The following is a 16,064-nucleotide window of genomic DNA, read 5'->3' as shown; positions in this document are numbered from 1 at the left end:
AAACTGAAAAATTCACAAATATGTTAAACATATTAACATATTTGTTAAACAGCATGCTACTGAACAACCAATGGGTCAAAGGAGAAATAAAAAAGTACCTTGAAACAAATGAAAATGGGAATGTAACATACTAAAATTTGTGGGATGCAGCAAAAGCAGTAGTAGTAAGAGGGATGTTCATAGGGATAAAGGCCTACCTTAAGAAACAAGAAAAGTCTCAAACAACCTAACATTACACCTCAAGGAACTAGAAAAGGAAGAACAAATGAAGCCCAAAGTTAGTAGAAGGAAGGAAATAACAAAGAATAGAGCAGAAATAGAGGCTAAAAAGACAATAGAAAAGATCAGTGAAACTAAGAGCTGGTTCTTTGAGAAGATAAAATTGACAAACCTTTAGCAAGACTCACCAAGGAAAAAGAGAGGACTCAAATAAAATCAGAAATGAAAGAGGAGATGTTACAGGTGATACCACAGAAATACAAAGGATCATAAGAGACTACTATGAACAATTATATGCCAACAAATTGGACAATGTAGAACAAATGGATAAACTCCTAGAAACATACAACCTACCAAGACTGAATCGTGATGAAATAGAAAATCTGAACAGACTGCTTACAAGTAAGATTGAATCAGAAATCAAAAACCTCCCAACAAACAAAAGTCCAAGACCAGACAGCTTCACTGGTGAATTCTATCCAACGTTAAAAGAAGAATTAATACCAGTCCTTCTGAGATGCTTCCAAAAAATAGAAGATGAGAGAACTCTTCAAAACTCATTTACAAGGCCAGGATTACCGTGATACCAAAATCAGACAAGGATGCTACCAGAAAAGAAAATTACAGGCCAATATCTCTGGTGAACATAGGTGCAAAAATCCTCAAAAAATATTAGCAAACCAAATTCACCAATACATTAAAAGGATCATACACCATGATCAAGGGGGATTTGATCAAGGGATGGAAGGGTGGTTCAACATCTGCAAATCAGTCAGTGTGATGCACTACATTAACAAAATGAAGGATAAAAATCATATGATCATCTCAATAGATGCAGAAAAAGCATTTGACAAAATTCAATATCGATTTATAATAAAAACTCTCAACAAAGTGGGTATAGAGGGAATGTCTGTTGACATCATAAAGGCCATATATGACAAATTCACAGCTAACATCATACTCAACGGTCAAAAGCTGAAAGCTTTTCCTCTAAGATCAGGAAAAGGCAAGGATGTCCACTCTTGCCACTTTTATTCAACATAGTATTGAAGTCCTAGCCAGAGCAATTAGACAAGAAAAAGAAATAAAAGGCATCCAGACTGGAAAGGAAGAAATAAAATTCACTATTTGCTGATGACCCGATATTATATACAGAAAACCCTAAAGATAGTCCATCAAAAAACTACTAGAAGTAAAAAATGAATTCAGTAAAGTTGCAGGACAAAATCAATATACAAAAGTCTGTTGCATTTCTATACACTAATAATGAACTATCAGAGAAATTAAGGAAATCCCATTTACAATTACATCAAAAATAGTAAAATATCTAGGAACAAATTTAACCAAGGAGGTGAAAGTCCTGTATATTGAAAACTACAAGACATTAATGAAAGAAATTGAAGAAGACACAAATAAAAGGAAAGATATTCTGTGTTCGTGGGTTAGAAGAATTAATATTATTAAAACTTTCATATTACCCAATACAATATATAGATTCAATACAATCCCTATCAAGATTCCAAAGGCATTTTTCCCAGAAATAGAACAAACAATCCTAAAATTTGTATGGAACCACAAAAGGCCCTGAATAGCCAAAGCAATCTTGAGAAAGAAGAACGAAGCTGGAGGCATCATGCTTCTTGATTTCAAACCACAGTCATGTGCTGCATAATGGTATTTTGATCAATGACGGACCACATAGACAATGGTGGTCCCATAAGATTAGTACCATATAGCCTAGGTGTGTAGTAGGCTATACCATCTAGGTTTGTGTAAGTACACTCTATGATTTTGGCCCACTGACAAAATCACTTAAGGACACGTTTCTCAGAATGCAGCCTGTTGTTAAGTGACACGTGACTGTATGTTACAAAGCTATAGTAATTAAAACAGTATGGTATTGACATAAAAATGGACATAGATCAATGGAATAGAATAGAGAGCCCAGAAATAAACCTGCACGTACTTGGTCAATAAATTTATAACAAAGGAGCCAAGAATATATAATGGGGGAAGGACAGTCTCTTCAATAAATGGTATTGGGAAAACTGGACCACTGTCTTACACCATACACAAAAATTAACTCAAAATAGATTAAAGACTTGAACTTAAGACCTGAAACGATAAAACTCCTAGAAGAAAACATAAGTGGTAAGCTCTTTGACATAGGCCTTGGCGATGGTTTTTTTAATCTGACTCCAAAACCAAAAGCAAAAACAAACAAATGGGACTATGTCAAACTAAAAACTTCTACACAGCAAAGGAAACCATGAACAAAATGAAAAGGCAACCTACTGAATGGGAGAAGATGTTTACAAATCATAAATCTGATAAGGGGCTAATATCCAAAATGTATAAAGAACTCATACAGCTCAATAGCAAAGAAAAAATATCTGATTAAAGAGTGGGCTGAAGATCTGAATGGACATTTTTCCAAAGAAGACACACAGTGGCCAACATGACATGTGTGTACATGACAAGGCGCTCAACATCGTTAATCATCAGGGAAATGCAAATCAAAACCACAATGAGATGTCACCTCACACCTGTTAGAATGGCTATTATCAAAAAGACAAGAAATAACAAGTGTTGGTGAGGATGTGGAGAACAGGGAACCCTGTGCACTGTTGGTGGGAATGTATACTGGCGTGCCAGTATGGAAAACAGTATGGAGGGGCCTCAAAAAATTAAAAATAGAACTACCATATGATCCAGCAATTCCACTTCTTGGTATTTATTTATTTTATTTATTTAGTGAGGAGGACCAGCCCTGAGCTAACATCCAATGCCAATCCTCCTCTTTTTTGCCGAGGAAGACTGGCCCTGGGCCCACATCTGTTCCCATCGTCCTCCACTCTATATGGGACACCGCCACAGCATGGCTCGACAAGCGGTGCACCAGTGTGCGCCCGGGATCCGAACTGCTGAACCCCGGGCCGCTGCAGCGGAACACGTGCACCCAACCACTTGCGCCACCAGGCTGGCCCCTCCACTTGGTGTTTATCCGAAGAAAACAAAAACACTAACCTGAAAAGACATATGCACCCCCACGTTCATTCCAGCATTATTCACAATAGCCAAGATATGGAAACAACCTAAGTGGCCATTGATGGATGAATGGATAAAGAAATTGTGGTGTATATACAATGGAATATTATTCAGCCATAAAAAAGGAAATTGTGCTATTTGTTACGGCATGGATGGACTTCAGGGGCATTATGTGAAGTGAAATAAGTCAGACAGTGAAAGATAAATACTGTGTGATCTCACTTATATGTGTTATCAAGCTCATAGATACAGAGAACGGATTGGTAGTTGCCAGGGGCAGGGGATGGCTGTGTTTCTTAGCCTTTTATCCTTCTGCTTTTCTGCATACACTTTTTGTTTTTAATTATTCAATTTATTTAAACTAAAAAACAAAATAGTTCACCCATTTTTCCCTCTCAGGTGAGTGGTCTGAACGTGTATCCCTCTGTTTCTCCACAGGTCTCCATCGATTGTCCGTGGTCCATCTACTCCACTGTCATCGCACTGACATTCAGCGTACCCTTCAGGACCAGACACTCCCTGCTGTCAGCTGGAACACGGTAAGAGGCGTGGACTGCAGGCCCTGCTCCTGTCCCAGCTCTCCTACACGGAGACCCTTGCTGTTCGCAGCCTGGCCTTGGTGACACTGAGCTTGTTTTCTTACATAACCACGATGCCGTCGTCCACCTGTGAAAATTCACAGTAATTCCCTGGTGTCCTACAACCACCTAGTCCATATTCAGATTTCCCCGGCTGTCTCAAAGATGACGTTGCACAGTTGGTTTGTGGGATGTGGGATCCAGACAAAGTCCCCACAGGATTACGAGATCCCTTTTTATCCCTCCTCCCCGTTTTTCAAGCTATTGACTTATTGACAAACTTGGGTCAGTTGTCCTCTAGAAAGTTCACCATTCTGGATTTGGTCACCTCCTTGTATTTTTGTTTAACTAGTTCCCCTGTCAACTTCCCCTGTCAACTGCTAGTTACCTCTAGAACAGGGTTTTTCAACCTTGGCCCTGCTGACGGTTTGGGTCAGATAACCCTTTGTTGTAGGGGCTGTGGGAGCTGTCCTACGCATTGTAGCATGTTTCCCAGCACCCCTGGCCCTCCCTCTTTATGAGAGTGGCACTCCCCATCCTCCCCACCCCCAGTGTGACAACCAGAATGTCTCTAGACATTGCCCAAGGTCCCCTCGGGGGGCAAAATTGCCCCCAGTTGAGAACCACTGCTCTAGAGGCTTGATTAGATTCAGAGTCAGCCTTTGGACAAGAAGGTTTCAAGGTGGTGTCCTGTGCTTCATGTGTCACTGCATCAGGGGACACACAGTGTCTGGTTGTCCCAGCGGAAGTGATGATGCTCACGATGATCACGGGGCTCAGGGGGAGTCTGGCCTCTCATTGTAACATTCCCCTTTTGCTGTCATCCATTGTTGATGTTTGGGTACTTTGGAAACAAAAATGTCAGGACCGTGTTTAGACTGGAACATTATGATAGCAGGTTTTTTTGCCTTCAAATTACTGTGAGGGAACTGTAGACATTAATGGTTAAAAACATCGACAGTTCTAACCAGCACCTGAGTTGCTGTATTTAAGACTGGCTTTTCAGAACTCCTCTTTACATGTAACAGAAATTAAAGTGCATTTCTCAGTGGGTGCCCATCGCTTCTAATGATGAACAGGAATCATTGCTCTTTCCTACATAGTTCATTGCAGTCTACTATATATATGTTTAGGAAAGTCAGTTATAATCATTTAAGAATACCGTATCAGAAACAGAATATTCTTTGATCCATTTTTCCTCAGAAATTGTTTAGAAAGATTTTTTTTCCTGACACTTTTACATGTGAAGTTGAAAGTAGGAATATGTGTAACATGGTTCTTATTTTGCTGTATCACTTTTTTTAATTTCCCAGAGAGGGTCTTCTTAACAAAGCCAAACTATATTTAATGAAGTTCTTAAATGTCAAAATCATATTTTTTGTTTTTCTGCTTTAGGAAATATGTTCAAGTTTGTGTCCAGAATTTGTCAGAACTGGACTTCCAGCTGTCAGATAGTAAACTTGTAGATACCAGTGGTAGTACCGACCTGCAGCTAATACCACTCAACACGACATCCCAGCAGGTAACCGTTTTCTGAAACAGGAGTGTAAGCGTGGAGCACCCATCACGTGTTGATGGGGATGACCGTGTGATTTTAGGTTGAGAGTGGTGTCACTGGCGATGAGTAAGAAGCGCTCGCGCGTTTAAGACTGCTCTGAGAGCGCAGCTTTGTCGCCACGACGTGCATGTTCGAATTTCAGTTTGTGGGCTGAGTGGCACAGCGGATGGATTAGGAAATAGACTGATGTTTGTATTTTTAGAATTCAGTCTTAACCTTGTCCTGCTCTGTGCACAGGTTCACATAACTCCAAGCGTATTCTTAGTCGCCTGTTGACAGCAGGGACACCGTCACCGTAGAGGTGGGGCTGCCCCATTCTGCCTGTAGTCAGGGCCTGCCTGAGCCCCAGGAAGGACTCCCCAGTGTGGGCGTAGCTGTGCAAAGGAGGCATGTTCACGTTCATGCTGCCTGGCCAAGTCCTGACCTTGCTTTTCTGTTCATTTGTCACATGTGTTTTCAATAAATGCTGAGTGTTTAGAACAAAAGTTTTCTTAATGGATATCTGATCTTGAGCATTTTGAAAGGATTTTACCCAGCTAACCTTTGGTCCATTTCAAATGCTACCCAAGTCTGTCACCATGCTCGTAGGTGTGGCCTTTATGCATGAGGTGGGAGTGGTGTCAGTTCCTCATTTAACTTAATGTTGAATACAAAGTAATTGGCATGGATATAAAGATGTCCTTTTTAATTGGTTGATGACATTTCTCCTTTTGGAATTGTATGGGATGCTATATACCAATAAACATTCTTTATGCTTTTTTTATAATATCCTATGCTGTGAAGCTTACGGAATCATAAAAAATTAAAACCTGTTTACCAACTTTGTGCAGTCTTCTTGGGTAGAGGGGCAAGGCCAGGCAGGAGGAGCCGAGGGCAGTGGTGGGGGATGCAGGAGCTCGGGGCAGCACACCAAGAGTTTCAGGAAGCAGGGCTCCGTGATGACGTCTCCTCGCACACACACGTTCCCTTGGCAGGCAATGCGTCTCTGACCTGGAATGTCTGTTTCGTCTGCATGTACAGTGACAGCTGCCTCTCTTTGCAGCACATCTACAGCAAGCAGTCGGTGTTCTTCGTCTGGGAGCTGAAGTGGACCCGGGAGCCACCCCCCTCTCTGCATTGCCAGTTCTCCGTGGGATTCTCCCCAGCTTCTGAGGAACGCCTGTCTATCTCCTTAAAGCCGTATACTTACGAATTTCAAGTGGAAAATTTTTTTGTATGTATTGTACTGTTTTTTGGTGGGGGTGTGGACTGGGAATATGAAAGGGGCACGTGTCCTTTATAATCCCCCAAAATCAGATAGAATCTTTCAATATAACAAAGCAACAGACCAAGGAAAATAGTTAAGTCATCAACTGGCTGGATTTTAGCACCCCAGGTCCTTTTCAAGTGTCATACTCGTGCGCTCTTGCTAGCGGCTCTGAGATGCTTGTAATCTATAAAGACCCAAGATGTCTTATGGCTTCTCCCTTTTGTCTTCCTCACTCAACCTAGTAGTGTCCTGGAACTGTTTCTCAGAGTCCTTTCTTCTTGATCAACTCCTCGGGGAGGCTACTTTATAAAGACATGTCTCTAGTTTTTTAAAAGAAAAAATATTATAGAAATTTACTTAATCAATATTGTGAAGATTTTTTTATCACCTGCACATTATGTGTGGAGCTAAAAGTAGCCTTGAGCTAGGTGAGTAGATACAGTTGTGTTTTTTCTTTCTTTAGTGGGATTATCGGACTCTGTGTTAGGTAAACCAAACTGTAAATACACAATTTTGTGGTTTTCCTTTTCTTCTCTGTACTACTGAAATTGTCCCACTGAAATTTGACCCTCCTGTTTTATTTAACACTCCTATTAGCTAAATTAGAGTTGACATAATCACTAGCATAATTTATCTTTTTGTCGTACAGATACCTTGTGACGTGTTAACAGCAGCTGAACATGAAATCATTCATATGATAAAGAGTCTGCAGACATTTCATCTCCTTTGCCTACTGCAGAAGATGGTTGACTACTTAGTAGTTTTCACTGTTACTTTTCTGTCTTTTGCTTCCTCTTCAAATTAAGAGTATGGAAAAAATTCTCCTTTAGAACTGTACAAGCTGAGTAAAAGGCTAGAGAAAAATATCTGGTGGATTGCTCTTTTCAAAACTGATATTCTGAAGACCGGAAATATAGATACCACTTTTTTTTTTTTTTTTTTTGTGAGGAAGATCAGCCCTGAGCTAACATCCATGTTAATCCTCCTCTTTTTGCTGAGGAAGACTGGCTCTGAGCTAACATCTATTGCCAATCTTCCTCCTTTTTTTCCCCCAAAGCCCCAGTAGATAGTTGTATGTCATAGTCGCATATCCTTCTAGTTGCTGTATGTGGGACGTGGCCTCAGCATGGCTGGAGAAGCAGTGCCTCGGTGCACGCCCAGGATCCGAACCCCGGCCCACCAGTAATGGAGTGCGCTCACTTAACCGCTAAGCCACGGGGCCGGCCCATAGATACCACTTTTTTTTAAAAAGCGTTATTGAGATACAATTTATATACCATGAAGTTCACCCATTTGAAGTGTACAGTTCAATGAATTTAGTATATTGACAGAGTTGTGCAACCATTACCATAATCTTATTGGAGAACACTTTCATCATTCCAGAAAGAAACCTTGTGCCCCATGAACAGTCACTCCCATTCTTTTCTCTTGTCACCCTAGGCAACCACCAATCCATAGGCGTAGCTGTCCATGGGTTTGCCTGTTCCAAACATTTCACATACATGGGATCATGTGATGTGTGCCTGGCTTCTTTCACTTAGCAATGTTTCCTAGGTTCATTCGTTTTGTAGCATATGTCAGGACTTTGTTCCTTTTTATAGATGAATAATATTCCATTGTGTGGCTAGACCACATTTTGTTTTCCATTTATCAGTGGCTGGACATCTGGGTTGTTTCCACTTTGGCTGTTATGAATAATAATGCTATGAAAATCCTTGTGTAAGTTTTTATGTGTATGTATGTATTCAGTTCTCTGGGGTGAATACCTAGGTGGAGTTGCTGGGTCTTATGGGAACCCTGTGCTAACATCTGTGCCAGTCTTTCTCTATTTTTGTATGTGAATTGGTGCCACAGCATGGCTTGATGAGTGGTGTAGCTTGATGAGTGAAGTGGCGAATCCTGGGCCGCCAAAGCAGAGCACGCGAACGTAACCACTACGCCACCGGGCCGGCCCATGTGTTTAACTTTTTGAGAAGCTGCTTAACTGTTTTTCCAAGAGATGTCACTTTACATACCCACCGGCAACATATGAGGGTTCTGATTTCCACCTTCTCTTCAACACTGGTTTTTGTTGTCTTTTTGATTATAGCCATCCCAATGGGTGTGAACTGGTATCTGGTGATTTTGTTTTGCGTTTTCCTAACGGCTGATGATGTTGAACATGTTTCACGTGCTTATTGGCCATTTGTATATCTTCTTTGGAAAGATGTCTGTTCATATCCTTTGCCCACTTTTTGATAGGGTTGTCTGTTTATTATTGAGTTGTAAGACTTCTTTATATATTCTAGATACCAGTCTCTTATCATATATATGATTTGCAAATATTTTCTCCCATCCTGTGGGTTGTATTTTCCTTTTCTTGATGGTGTCCTTTGAAGCACAGAAGTTTTTAATGTTGATAAAATCCAGCTTATGAATCTCTTTTATTCCTTGTTCTTTTGGTGTTGGATCTAAAAAAATCATTGTTTATCCCAAGGTCAAAACGATTTCCTCCTGTGTTTTTTTCTAAGAGTTTCATAGTCCTAGCTCTTACATTCAACTCTATGATCTACTTTGAGTTAACTTTTGTGTATGGTGAGAGGTGGGGTCCAAATTCATTCTTTCCATGTGGCTATTCAGGTGTCCCTACATCATTTGTTGAAAAGAGTGTTGTTTCCCCATTGGATGGTCTTGGCACCTGTGTTGAAAATCAGTTGGCCTTAAATGTTAGAGTTTATTTCTCAAGAGGCTTATTTCTAGGTGCTGTATCTGCAGCCTCAGCAGTGGCTGTCAGATGTGGGAGGCGCCTCCCTGCTGGCTTCTGGTCCACTGCTTCCCCTCAGCCACTCTTCTCTGTCTCGTGTGCAGCCAGAGAGCGGTGTTCCAGGACACCACTGAGGAGTATGCTCGCCTCCGTCACTCTGAGCTTCCTTCCAAGCTCTAAGCTAAAGTCGCACTCTTCCTTGGCTGGGCTCAGAAACATTCCAGACTGGGTGTGCTCCAACCGTGAGCTTCTCAGGAGCAGAAAGCTTGTCAGTCAGCCTCTAGTCTTGCCATTCTCCTCTGCCCAGCGTTCCTTCATCTGCATGCCTCTGCCTCGTTCCCCCGGGACACAGGCGTCTCTGTGCTCCAGTCCGAGGGATTGTGCACCCTTGTGTCCGCACGTGCAGGCCTCTTTGACGCCCTTGTAGTCGGAGAGCTGTGTGAGATCCCGGTGCGGCCCCCTTCAGATCGGTAGAAGTCTGTCCCGTCCCCAAACAGATGTAACTGGGTGTTTGGTGGGAAATCCCTGAGCAAGGCCCATCCAGGACTACCGTTTAGCCGGTTAGCTCCCAGAAAAACACTTTATCTTGGCAGTAGGCTTTTTAAAATTCTGAGATCTTTTTTCTTTGAATGTTTTACAGTACCAACAGAACACTTTTAAATCGAGTTATACTGTAATTACTTTATATACCTGTTATGACTTTGGTAATTAACACTTGGTGTGTGGAGCACAGGGTGCTAGATGGTGAGCCTGGTTCAACAAAAGACCACGAGAAACTGAAACAGAGAAGTATTACCCACAAGTCCTGGAGGAAGTCCTCGGCATGCCTGGAGGGGCCACACGGGGAGGTCAAGGCAGAGCGCAGACAGAGGCAGGACCCCCTGGGGCACCTGCCTTTGTAGGGTTTGTGGCTGGAGTGCTTGGGGGTTCCCAGCCTAGAGCTGGATTGGTCAATTCAAACCACAAGAGTGGGTTTTGGTAAGCCCCATGGGGGTCTTATCTAAGGGGCACATGGGGGGAAGGCGCTGGGAGGCTGTTGATCAGTAGGGCCGTTGGGGAAGTCATATCAGGGACTTACATTTGCTGTGACTCTGTGGCTGGTATCTGGGGCATGCGCTTGCATGAGCAGCCAGGGTCAGTGTAAGGGACCCGCAGGCTGCTTGGCCAAACAAAGTGGATGGCAGGGCAGCAGCACCGTGGGGTAGCTGAGCTGGACTCTAGACAGTGTCCTAAAAGAAAGAGGGCTTGCCTCCAAAGTGGAACCGCAGCGTGGTGGGTGAGCCCGTTGTCTCCTGGGCAGGTTTGGGGTTTTTGTCCTGGGTGGTGAGAAAATGTGGGGCAAGTGTGAATAGGTGTGACTATCAGGTAAATAGGGCATAGAGAAAGAAACGTTATGGAGAAAGTTGGTTATGGACTTAATATTGGGTGATACTGAGGAATTAATGTTAGTTTTGCTAGTTGTGATCACGGCGTTGTGTTTTGGTAAGAAAAAGTCCATGTTCTTTAGTAATGCATACTGAAGTATATGGGGGTAAAGGGACAGGTTGTCTGGAATTTGCTTTAACCTACCTGAGGGAAATAAATGAATGTACAGTAGAGAGAGGAAGCAGATGAAGCACAGTGTTGACAGTCCGGATCCTGGGCGGCAGGCATACGGAGAGGCACGGCACTGTGCTTTCTCCTGTTGTGCATGCCTGACACGTTCAGCGTTAAAAGGAGGCAGGACTCCCGGAAAGCACTGTCTCCCAGGCAGTCACGGGAGGAGGCCACAGTTGCCCTCTGGCTGACCTGGGGTGAAGTAGCCGCGTGGCTGTCGCCTCTGTTCTCTTTCAGGTCTGTGGGCAGCACCACGCTGGCCCAAAAGAGCGTTTCTTCCGATTGTGTATTCATCTCCTTTGTCTTGTTCTCTCCCTTTCCTGCCCAGACGTTGTATAATGTGAAAGCTGAGATACTGCCCCCTGTGGGCACGGAGCACTGTAAGACGGGCTCGCTCTGCTCTCTGGAGGTGTCCATCACACGGCTCTCGGACCTCTTGGAGGTGGACAAGGACGAAGCCCTGACGGAATCCGACGAGTACTTCTCCACCAAGCTTATGTATGAAGGTGGGTCTGGCGGCTCGTTTCCCCCATGGTTGTCTGATCCAGTGCCTGAGGGATCATGCCCTCTCTTTCACAAAGTGCCGTGTCCTTGTCTGAAGAGAGAACGTGCTGGAATTCAAAGAGCTCACGGGAGTGTTTCATTTTGTGACGGGGTCCTCGGCTTGCAGGATGTGGAGTGTGGTTATTAGGAGTCCTTCTCCAAATAGGTGTCATCAGTGCTGAGAACACAGCTGACAGCAGCCCTTTCCTCCCTACCTGTGATTCCAGGTCTTCCCATCACTCCTGAGGCAAAGTCCAGACACCACTGCTTAGCAGTCCAGGCGTTGTGTGATCACAGCTCCTGCCCCTTTCCTCAACCTCCTTTCATCCCAGGTCCCAGCCGACCCCCCATGCCCGGGCTCCTCCACCCTGCCTCATCCCTCCCAGACACCCCTTTACAGCCCTCCTCCCCCAGGACCTGGGCTGCTTCACTAGCAGTTCTCAGTTTTGGTGTCAGGACCCTTTATGTGCTAAAAACGATTGAGGAGCCAAATATTTATTTATGTTAAAATAATGGTAAACCCATTACATGATAGTATTCTTGAAAAAGAACTGTTTTCTAGAACAAACAAAAATAGCAGGAAGCATGATGTTGTTTTGCATTCTTTCAAATCTCTGTACTGTCTGGCTTCCTGGGAGGTAACTGAATTTCCCCATCCACTGCCTGGAGGTGTCTGTGGTGATATATCGAGTTGGTTGAAGTACATGAAGAAACTCCAGTCTCGCATAGATATGTAGTTGGAAAAGGGAGGAATATTTTAACAGCCTTCAGATAACTGTGGATATTCTTTTTTGATACTACACCAGAACTCGACAAGAGCTAGTCTTTCACAGGCTTGTTACAACATGGAATCTGAAATCACATGAATGAACTTTCTGTACTCAGTTTCATTAAATCCTTTGATCTGTCTTGCATTGTTAAAGGATCTTGTACCCAGGCATCTTTTTCTTTGAGGAAGATCAGCCCTGAGCTAACATCCATGCCAATCCTCCTCTTTTTGCTGAGGAAGACTGGCCCTGGGCTAACATCTGTGCCCATCTGCCTCTACTTTATACGGGACACCGCCACAGCATGGCTTGATAAGCAGTGCGTTGGTCCACACCTGGGACCCGAACCTGTGAACCCTGGGCCACCGAAGCAGAGCCTGCGAACTTAACTGCTATGCCACTGGCCGGCGCCAACGGGCATCATTTTGTAACACCGTGCATTGATCATTTGGGAAACATGGTTCCTGAGTTATGCAGATTTTCCAAATGTTAGTACCTTTCATTACATAGTATCATAAATTCACATCTGTTTGAAGCTTGCACTGAACTCATCAGAATAGTCTTTGAGTACTGGGACACTGTCAAGTTCACAGTGGCAATGCAGGTTCTCCCAAATTCTGATTTCTTTTTTTTTTGTGAGGAAGATTGGCCCTGAGCTAACATCTGTGCCCATCTTCCTCTATTTTATATGTGGGACGCTGCCACAGCATGCCTTGATGAGCAGTGTGTAGGTCTGTGCTGGGATCCAAAGCTGCAAATCCCAGGCTGCTGAAGCGGAGCATGCGAACTTAACCACTAAGCCACCGGGCCGACCCCTCCATATCCTAATTTTTTATCAGAGTTTCAAATTATATCTTGGCAACTTGTTTGAAGTGACAGGCTCACACCATTCATTTTCAGGAAAACATCAGAAAATACCCCAGACTGAGCAGCCGCCACTGGCACAGCCCCAGCGAGCTCAGTAGCCTGGTGAGCCGCACTGCACCGGTGTCTGTTTCCTGTGTCCTTTTCTGGAGTAACCGCCGTGGTCTCCCTCTGTTTCAGTTGTCGACAACAGTAGTAACTGGGCAGTCTGTGGGAAAAGTTCTGGTGTCATCTCCATGCCTGTGGCCGCTCAGGCCACTCACAGAGTCCACATGGAAGTGATGCCCCTCTTTGCGGGTTACCTCCCCCTTCCGGACGTCAGGCTGTTTAAATACCTCCCCCACCGTTCCGCGCACTCCTCACAACTGGACGCCGGTAAGGACGCTTGAAGCTGAAGCTGACACTCAGCGCTGGGGGCGAGAGCTCTGTGCGGAGAGGTGGTAAACCAACGTTGCAGGGAACAGGCTTGCTGCTTAACAGCTTGTTTTCGGCGCCTGATGATAATTTCGGAATCTAATACCAAAACCTGCTCAGGGTTCCAGGTCTTAGGCCCCTGCTCTTAAGATGGATCCTCTGACGACCCGTGCACGGGGTTCTCGTTAGGGGGGTTGCCTCGGTTAACACTCTTCTGCACTGAAGGTCGGCTCGGGGTGGCTTGCTCCTCCTGGGGTGGGTACAGGGTCGGCGTTGGTGCAGCCTGTGTCTCATTTGCTGTGCTTTTTGCAGACAGCTGGATAGAAAATGACAGCCTGTCGGTGGACAAGCAGGTGGATGACCAGCTGGACAGCAGCAGCCTCAGGAGCAGGGCCAGCGTGCACTCAGCCACCGGCAGCGAGCACAAAGGCTTGCCCATGCCCCGGCTCCAGGCGCTGCCGCCCGGCCAGGTCTTCAACTCCAGCACCGGCACGCAGATCCTGGTCATCCCCAGCAAGGACGACCATGTTCTGGAAGTCAGTGTCACATGACCAGGCCTTGGGTGGACACATGCCCCGGACTGGTGTGAGCGCACCCGCAGGGATCCTGACTCGTTTGTTCTCCAGTGTAACATTCTCGCTCGAACCGGACTTGGTGATTCTGCCTGGCCATGGACGAGTCAGAGAATTTCCGCGTACAGCTGGTCAGCTGAGTTACATTGTTATTTCTCTGTTGTCTGTGGTGTCTGATTACTTGTCGTTTTTTCATCTCCCTCGTGTCCCCCAGTGTGCCCAGAGCCCCACTTCCTGCCGTCACTCCCTGCTCATGAAGGATCCCTGAGTGTCTCTCGCCGGAGCAGCCTCTGTCTGCCGGTCTTGGTGGAAGTCCGTGTGTCTTTCAGGTAGACAGAGCAGGCTTTGTCGTCTTATTAGTGACACGCGTGTGCCTTTCTGGTCACACGGCTGCCCAATTTCTGGACCAGGTGGATTTGTGAATCTCTTGAGGAGTGAAACACAGTCCTTTACCCCAGATCATCTAGTTGTGCTTTTCTAGAATAACACCCTTGTAGGGCAGGTGGGTGGGTGAGGGGTGGGGTGGGGAGGGAACATAACCCCTTCTGTGCCTTGGGCTGTCCCATTGGGCAGGCCTGGAGCCTCCACACGCTGGAGCCATTGTGAAGGTACTTGAAGAAGACTAGACGAGGGCATAAGGAACAACTTGCTATTGAAATAGTTTAGGATTAAATGTTTCTGGAACCCTTTTTCCCATAATGTTGACGGAATATCATATGCACTTGGAATTAAATATATATTTATTTTAATTATCATTATATATGTGGGGGTTAATGTGTTGTTTTTCTCTCACCTTTAAACCTAGTCTTTACCTGTAATTGTAACTGTGTGTAATCAATATTTTTCTTTTGCACCTTAAATCTTAGAGATTAAGAGGTTTAAATAAAGATTAGAAGGGTCCTCTCAGTGTATTTCTAGTCTAACGAAAGTCTTGGAATATTTTCTGCTGGTCCACTAAATTGCAGTCATACCATACCAATAGATTAATTTGCTTTTGGTTGTAAATTTGATTGTACATATGGTTGATTTATTATTTTTAAAAGTACAAACTGATGTAATGTTTATGTATAAGTTGCACCAAAAATCAAGGACAAAATAAACGTGTGTTTGTTTTTACTAGTGTGAAAGTCACAGCTTGTAAATAAGTGTTGTATGTATTAAACCTTTTCCAGCTCTCCAAAGCGATGTATTTTTGTACATATGAAATAGAGAACTCTTAATTCACTGGGAAAGTGTGGTTGGGATTGAACTTGTCCCCATTAATACAAGCGAGTGTAGTCAGGTCCAGCAGAGGGTGGGGCCTCATGTGAATAACCTCAGACGTGTGAGCCTTAGAGAAGAAGGAGCCTCCTGCAGCCGCCCCTGGCCCCCGCTCGTCGCCTGCTCAAGAGGCGTGGGGTCAGAAGGCACAGTTCAGAATCAGAACAGAGTAGGTGTCTGCACTCTTCCTTGTGTTGTCTTCTAACTCGTTCAACAATAAAGGTGGTGTGATTCCCCCCATGTCTTTCTCATTTATAGGAATTGGAAAAATGTGTAAAGAAGATAAATATTTGTTTGAACTTTTCAGAAATTGATCTTCCTTATGTACAGTTTAAAACTAATAAACTTGGTCAACTAGTTAGGCAAATTAGAACTTCCAAATCTAACGATAGTTTAGGGTTTCTAAAATAAGTCTGTTTTACTGTAAAAACTGATGATTGCCCTACAGATCTGGCAAGCCCTGTGGATGAAGAGATGTTTGAGATTTGATTCTGTCAGAAGAGCCTCTAACCCATGTATGTGGTCAGCCCCACAGCCTGGGAAAAACCCTTCCTGGATGTGCAGTGTAGCTTCTCGCTCACCTTCTGGAAGGGCATGGGATTCAATGGTCTCCTGATTCCTGTGTCTGGGTTCTAATCCCAGGATGAAATTCT

The 16,064-nt window shown here is 44.3% G+C and overlaps 1 protein-coding gene across 3 annotated transcripts in view; it reads left to right on the top strand.

The window, feature by feature from the left end:
- The window catches only part of TRAPPC10 (trafficking protein particle complex subunit 10), an 88,582-nt gene extending 73,250 nt beyond the window's left edge, over positions 1-15,332 (top strand). For 2 of the 3 annotated variants that reach the window (XM_087418006.1, XM_087418008.1), the window contains 6 exons: positions 3,706-3,806; positions 5,241-5,367; positions 6,446-6,616; positions 11,320-11,497; positions 13,346-13,540; positions 13,892-15,332. In XM_087418006.1, coding sequence (XP_087274132.1) covers positions 3,706-3,806; positions 5,241-5,367; positions 6,446-6,616; positions 11,320-11,497; positions 13,346-13,540; positions 13,892-14,130 — 1,011 coding nt within the window. In that variant the 3' untranslated portion in view covers positions 14,131-15,332. Of the gene's footprint in view, positions 1-3,705; positions 3,807-5,240; positions 5,368-6,445; positions 6,617-7,301; positions 7,596-11,319; positions 11,498-13,345; positions 13,541-13,891 lie in introns of those variants that run through there. The other variant, XM_087418007.1, reaches the window with a different exon arrangement.
- The last annotated feature ends 732 nt before the right edge of the window (positions 15,333-16,064 follow it).

This window comes from Ceratotherium simum, chromosome 27 (assembly GCF_057802395.1).
Source record: "Ceratotherium simum simum isolate JZ-2026a chromosome 27, ASM5780239v1, whole genome shotgun sequence".
In the NCBI taxonomy this organism is placed as follows: domain Eukaryota; kingdom Metazoa; phylum Chordata; class Mammalia; order Perissodactyla; family Rhinocerotidae; genus Ceratotherium; species Ceratotherium simum.
Note: the sequence above shows the minus strand (reverse complement) of the source record. Positions and strands in the feature narration are given on the sequence as shown.